Source organism: Ailuropoda melanoleuca, chromosome 8 (assembly GCF_002007445.2).
Source record: "Ailuropoda melanoleuca isolate Jingjing chromosome 8, ASM200744v2, whole genome shotgun sequence".
Taxonomy (NCBI): Eukaryota; Metazoa; Chordata; class Mammalia; order Carnivora; family Ursidae; genus Ailuropoda; species Ailuropoda melanoleuca.
Genome location: NC_048225.1, coordinates 12,886,906 through 12,893,573, shown reverse-complemented (window position 1 = coordinate 12,893,573; position 6,668 = coordinate 12,886,906). Strand labels below are relative to the sequence as shown.

Sequence of the window (6,668 nt, the reverse complement as noted above, 5' to 3'; positions counted from 1 at the left end):
TTCCAGGGATTAGGACCCACACATCTTTGGCGGGGGGTATTAGTCTGCCTGCCATACACACCACCCCTGCCGTGATTCTAGGGATGGGGTGTTCCAGCCTTGTCTTCACTCAACAGATAAGGGACTGAGGGGGGCAGAGGCTCTATAACTCGCCCAGGATCACACAGCTAGCGAGGGGCAGAGCCGGGATTCAGGCTGAAGGCTCCAAGCCTTCTCATCTGCGGTGAGGGACGGGAGGCTGGCTACAGTGGTGGAGGCCCGGGCCCAGCAGCTCTGCGACCTGCCTGACAGCAGGGAGTTTCCTGGCTGGGTGGTGAAGGGCACCTTTCTGTCCTGGGTCTACATCCAGGAACCTGGGTGCAAAGTTCAGCCCTGCCTCTCCTTTGCTGAGGGGTCAGAGACCTAGGGCAAATTCGGTCCACTCCCTCATTTCCTCATCTGGAAGATGGCAGGGAGGCGTGAGGCCGAGTAGCTGATCCCACAGTTCCTCTCGGCTTGGGCCTCCGCAGCTTCTGTGACTTGGGGCCCACCGGTGAGCTGGGGCTGGAGGTGCTGGGCCTTCTGGGAGAACCCTGCTAAGCGCACGGCAAACACCATCGAGAGCTCGGCGCTCCGCACTGATTTACGGGATTCCTCGGGCCCTCCAGCAGCCCTGCGCCATCTTTGTCTCCCTTTTACTGATTGGAAACCGAGGCTCAGAGAGATGACCTAACTGGCCCGCGATCCTCCTCCAGGATTTTGCACGTGGGAGGCAAAATGAAGTGAGTAGCCAGGTCTCCTGTGGCCTCCTGCTGCAGAAGTCCTTCCGCCTGCCCCGGGGACCCCTAAAGTCTGGTCTCCACTCGCACTGTGCGCGCCCACATGGAAACACCAACAATGCAAAGATACATGGATTCAATTTAAGTGATTCCCTTTGTTCTGACATGATGCCCTTTTGTGAGGTTGAAAGTTCTTTTCTTTTTTGAAGTGTTGGTCACGGTGGGGCTGGGGGGATTGGGGAGACAGTGTGTAACATTTTTACATGACAAGATCAAAAGCAGGCAACTCCCTGTTGGTCTCTAGAATCTGTTTTGAAATGTCAGAGGTCCCCAAAATCGCAGTCTGGGAGCCACGGAGCCCTCTCCACTCTGCCCAGGCCACGCCCTGTCACCACAGGGCCCGTTCAGGCAAGGCTTTGGGAGGTCTGGGAGAACCTGGAGAGAGGCATGCTGACCTGCTGGGATAAAAGAGGCCACAGGGTGTTGGTGGGGGGAGACTATCTGTTGCCTTTGGAGGAGAAGGACAGGGTAGGGACAAAGTAATCTCCCTGGAATGCAAGGGGAGGGGGGAGGGGAGGAGTCCCAGCCATCCCTGGCCAGCTGGTGTTTCTTGCTTCCATCCCTCCTCTCCCCGGGCTGCACTGGCACAGCAGACAATGGCGGGCACACATCTCCCCCAGGAGAAGGGATGGGTGCAGATGACCCCGACCCTGAGGGCCTGCAAGCCTGCACCCACCCCCTCTGGCCCCCGCCTGAACCCTTGATCCTTGGCCTTGCAGCCCCCGCAGCTTCCTGTTTGCCCACTCTATTTGTCCGGCCCTGGGGACAGAGCTGATCCTTGAACTCTAAGTTCCACATCGCCAGGACCAGTGAGAAGCAGCAAGGCCTGGGCTGGGCTTATCAGCCTCCCAGCCCAGCCCCTGCCTGGAGACATAAATAGGCCGGGAGAGCCTGCCGCTCAGAGACTGCTGGAATCCTCGAGGTAAGTGTGGCGGCCTGCTCCCCCCGCTCTGGGCATCGGAGGCTCAGGTTCTGGGGTCTTGGTTCCAGACTCTGACCCATGAGGGGGCTCTGGGTACAGAGACCCTCTCCCACTCTGTGCCCTGCCTCCTCCACCCCTGGCTAAAATGAGTGGGGGAGCACTGGGCTCCTCACACAAGAGGCCTGCCCCCTTCAGCCCTGACCCTCTTCTCCTCCAGGTCACGCACGTCCCTTCAGGATGAAAGCGGTGGTGCTGACCTTGGCCGTGCTCTTCCTCACGGGTAGGTGCCCCCCAACCTAGGTAGCCAACCATGGGGGGGGGCTTCTCCCTAAGCCCCTGTGGGCCACCCTCCTGGGCACAGGGAACAGGATTTCTCACTCATCCCCTTGCCTCTGCCTCCAAGCCTGGCATTTCAGCTCTGATCCTGGTCCAGAGCTGGCCTGATCTTGGTCTCCCCTCTGACCCCCAGGGAGCCAGGCTCGGCATTTCTGGCAGCAAGATGAGCCCCAGTCACCTTGGGATCGAGTGAAGGATTTAGCCACCGTGTATGTGGACGCAGTCAAAGAAGGCGGCAGAGACTATGTGGCCCAGTTTGAAGCCTCCGCCTTGGGAAAACAGCTGAAGTACGGACCCAACCTGGGGCCCGGGGGGCCGGGGAACAGGGGCAGGGGTGGCCAGTCCTAAGGGGCAGAGAGGCCTATGGGAAGATGTAGCCAGACTGGCCGAATCCCCACCTGCTATTTCCTGGGTCCCCTAGAAAGCCTGGAAAAACCCAGAATGGGATCCCCAAGCAGGAATGAGATCCCCCAAATAACCACCATCTCAGAACTCATTTTGGGGAGAATAAGAGCTGTAGGCCCTAGCAAGGGGCAGGTCTGTGCTGCCGGGTCAGCAATCACAGCACCGCCATCTGCTTGCCCAGCGCAACAAGCCCCTTCCCATTCTCAGCTCCCTCCTCTGCTCCTGGCCAGCAACAGGGATGGCCGGCTCCAGAGAGGACGAGGGGCTCCAAGTATAGAGACGAGGTCCTTAAGGCCCAGCTTTGGGGACAGACAAGACAGGGCACCCAACCCAGCTCTGTCGCTCCTAGCTCCTCAGTCCATCGGGACCTGGGAACCCAGCGGTGATGGTGGTGGTGGTGTGTGCTCCGGGGAGGCTGTCCTGGGGGAGGCGGGGTGTGGGGAAAGCGAGGCCGGGCTCCGGGGCCCCAGGCTGATGCCCGTCAGGGACAGGTGCTGCGCAGCTCCCGGGCTGTCCGGGGTGCCGGGGAGGCCACCCCTGAGCCCCCGCTCTCCCCTCCCCGCCCCTTCAGCCTGAAACTCCTGGACAACTGGGACAGCTTGACCAGCACGGTGACCAAGCTGCGCGAACAGATCGGCCCGGTCACCCAGGAGTTCTGGGATAACCTGGAAAAGGAGACAGAGGTGCTGCGGCAGGAGATGAGCAAGGATCTGGAGGAGGTGAAGCAGAAGGTGCAGCCCTACCTGGACGAGTTCCAGAAAAATTGGCACGAGGAAGTGGAGCTGTACCGCCAGAAGGTGGCGCCGCTGGGCGCGGAGCTGCGCGAGGGCGCGCGCCAGAAGCTGCAGGAGTTGCAGGAGAAGCTGAGCCCCCTGGGCGAGGAGCTGCGGGACCGCGCGCGCATCCACGTGGACGCGCTGCGCGCGCAGCTGGCCCCCTACAGCGACCAGCTGCGTGAGCGCCTGGCCGCCCGGCTGCAGGCGCTCAAGGAGGACGGCGGCGCCAGCCTGGCCGAGTACCACGCCAAGGCCAGCGAGCACCTGAGCGCGCTCAGCGAGAAGGCCAAGCCCGCGCTGGAGGACCTCCGCCAGGGCCTGCTGCCGGTGCTGGAGAGCTTCAAGGTCAGCCTACTGGCTGCCGTCGATGAGGCCGCCAAGAAGCTGAACGCCCAGTGACGCGCCCCGGACCCGAGGGACCCCTCCCGGGACTCCCCTTTCCGTGCATCGGGTTCTTAGAATAAACATATCCAAAGCGGGACGCCCGTGTTGGGCTGCGTGTGTTTTGAAGCTTCAGTTATGATTTTTAAACAATAAAATGTGCTCCGAAAACGAGAAATTCTTTTTTGTGAGGATGGGAGCGGGTGCGGGCCGAGGGACGTCCCGGGGGGGGGCGGGGCGCGTCTGGCCTTTGGCCAGGGTACGGGAACTTCCTAACGATTTTGCAGGCGGAGCCCATCAGTCGGAACCTTGGGTCCCCGCAGAACCTTCATTCAGGGTCGCAGACCTGCGAGGCCCGGCTGCTAGGAGAAAGGTAGTGCGCGGAGCCCCCTTCCCAAGGAGGCCCAAACAGAAAGGAATGAGAGGACCAGGCGGGGCGACAGACAATCCAACGCTAGGTGCCCTGCAACAGCCTCAAACGAGGACTGCAGCCCTGTCTGAGGACGGTCAGGAAACAGGACTCCCTCCCCCTTCGTGTTCCCCCCAGGCCAGGCCAGGAGCCAGCTGGGGCAGGCCTCAAGGAGCCACCGGAGCTGGAAGGAGTGGGGCAGGCTCACATGAAGACCTTGGCCTTTGCTCCTTCCTCCTTTAGCAATTCAAAAAATGAAGAAACAGATGCTTCCCTTTCCTTTTTTTTTACAAGGGCAGCATGCCACTCCTCACAGTCCTGCCCTTTCCAGAAAGGCGGATGTCCCCCCGCCCCAGCTGTGCTAGTCAGCCAGCCCACCCATGGGGCTCCAAGCCTGAGTCAGAACAATAATCCCCACTTCTTACAGGTAATTGGCCCATTTTTATTTCCAAGATGCATTCATGTCCATCATCCCATTGTGTCGTTCCCCAAATCCTGGCCAGGCGGCCACCACATCCACAGCACAGATGACAAAGCTGAAGCTTGAAGTCCACTCGTCAAGCAAGGCTGAAGAGCAGAATGGGCTGGGTTGCCCTTTCCAGACCCATCCTGGGTCTTTTTAAAAAAAAAAGTGTGTGGCCAGGCCCTCAAATTCACACAGCTGTGCACCCATGCATGCCCATTTTCAAGCACACACCCCTGTCCACAGCCGGCCCCTCTCCACACTCAGGTACACGCGCCCCCGTGTGCATGCACACGCGCACACATGCACACGCACACACACAGCTTCACAGATCCGAGACCAAGGCAGAGCACTAATGGAGCCTTCCCTCTCATCCCCTCACAGGGCCTTGGGCCCGCTGCCCCTCCCCCATCTCCAGTGCGTCTTAACCACTCTGAGATAAAGGAGTGGGCGTTCTGAGCCACAATGGGTGTCAAGGCCAGATTTGGGCGAGAACACTTTCCAGGTGTGGGTACTGGGATCCTGGCCCAATTGGGCCAAAGAGAAGCCCAGGTGGGTTTCCAAAGAGAGCACAGATGTCTCCAAGTGGGACTGGATGTACTGATACCACCAAGATCAGTCAAGGAGCCCTCAGACACCGAGCGTCAAAGTGACTAAGCTGTCTCTGTGTCAGCTGAGCAGAATAGGAGCGGCGGACCTGGGCTTGAGGGCTGCTCTGTTGTTTGTGACTCTGTGACATTGGGCAAGCGCTTTCATCTTTCTGAGCCTCAGTTTTATCACTGGAAGAGCGAGGGCCTGCTCAAGCAGTCTGTGGTTGTGGGACTCCCCAACGTGAACCTCTGTTGGGTGGTGGGGACACAAGGGAAACAGCCTCTGTTCGGTAATTTTGGATTCCTTCTTAGCTCCTGGAACACTGGAATCCCCCCACTCCGAGTCTGGTCCCAGGGGGAGTCCAGCTCAGCCTATAGCAACAATAATGACCGGGTGTTGTGCACAGTCTTATTTCATTCATTCATTCATTCAACAAATCTGCAATGGAAGTGGTATTGCCGCACCCACTTTACAGATAAGAAACTGAGGCTGGTATAAAATGATGGGGCCAAAACCGGAGTCTAGTCGTATCTTACTCCAGCCACTCCCCATTAGCCTCCTCCCCTCAAGTCTGGTTGAGAGCACCAGGGGCATGGGTCGCACAAGTCAGCTCAGGCAGCCTGCGTGAGTTGGAGTCAGCCCCGTGCCCACCCGTCCCCATGCCCAAACATACATGGCACGCATGGGGACGTCCCACTCACGGCAGCTTCTCATCCAGCTTTATTGGGAGGACAACAAGCTTGGGGGTGGGCCAGGTCTGGGGTGGGGTGGGAGGTGAGAATGCTGTCACTTTCAAGGGATTTTCGGGGCAGCCCAAGGAGCTGGCAGGGAGGACGGGCAGGAAGACTTGGGGCATCGAGGTCTTAGACGGCATCAGAAGCTGGAGTTGGTTGGACCTCAGAGGCTAAATCCCAGAGCCCAGAGAACTTGCCCTTAAACGTGCTCCAGTAGTCTTTCAGGGAACTGATGCCATCGGTCATCCAGTCCCTGGGGATTAAATCAGTAAGGGGATGCAGTGGAGGTGGGGGTGAGAGCTCATCTGAAGGCAGTGGGGCCCCCACCATATCCCCACTGCCTCTCCTCTGACCCTCTCAACCTCACCCAGCCACTCTCCCAAGACCTCAGGCAGGGACCCTTTCAGCTGCCACCCCAGGCCGAAGAGATGCTGAAGGGGGTGATGGGACCCTAGCACAAGTCCAGCCTGTTTCTCCCGGTGGGGGCAGAACTTGGTGCCTCCCGGGTCTGAAGCGAGTTGGACAGGAGTGACTGAGTGGGAGATGCGTAAGGCCCCGGCTGTCAGGCTATTCCAGGCAAATGATGCTCACTAGGGTTGCACAAGCTGGAGGCTCTGAGTGGGTTGGGGCAGAGGGACACAGTCTCTCATTTGGAAAATCACCAGAGCACAAAGTAGCTGTGTGATCTGGGGCAAGTCATTTAACCTCTCTGAGCCTCAATTTTCTCTTCTGCAAAATGTCAAATATAATACCCACTCAGCAGCCAGTTCTGAGGACTAAGAGAGTCTGAATGGCTCAGCTATGGAAATGCTGGCTGACTGGGGGGGGGGGGG

General features: G+C 59.1%; 2 protein-coding genes across 3 annotated transcripts in view; one reads left to right on the top strand and one right to left on the bottom strand.

The window, feature by feature from the left end:
• The window catches only part of APOA1 (apolipoprotein A1), a 10,604-nt gene extending 6,792 nt beyond the window's left edge, over positions 1–3,812 (top strand). Inside the window, exons 1-4 of one of the 2 annotated variants that reach the window (XM_034665812.1) lie at positions 1,647–1,740; positions 1,958–2,020; positions 2,210–2,363; positions 3,053–3,812. In XM_034665812.1, the coding sequence (XP_034521703.1) occupies positions 1,978–2,020; positions 2,210–2,363; positions 3,053–3,656 (801 nt within the window). In that variant the 5' untranslated portion in view covers positions 1,647–1,740; positions 1,958–1,977 and the 3' untranslated portion in view covers positions 3,657–3,812. Of the gene's footprint in view, positions 1–1,646; positions 1,741–1,957; positions 2,021–2,209; positions 2,364–3,052 lie in introns of those variants that run through there. The other variant, XM_034665813.1, reaches the window with a different exon arrangement.
• A 1,990-nt stretch (positions 3,813–5,802) lies between these two features.
• Positions 5,803–6,668, bottom strand: part of APOC3 (apolipoprotein C3) — a 2,614-nt gene continuing 1,748 nt past the window's right edge. The window contains exon 4 of the mRNA XM_002919494.4: positions 5,803–6,088. Within this exon, the coding sequence (XP_002919540.1) occupies positions 5,965–6,088 (124 nt within the window). The 3' untranslated portion in view covers positions 5,803–5,964. The remainder of the gene's footprint in view (positions 6,089–6,668) is intronic.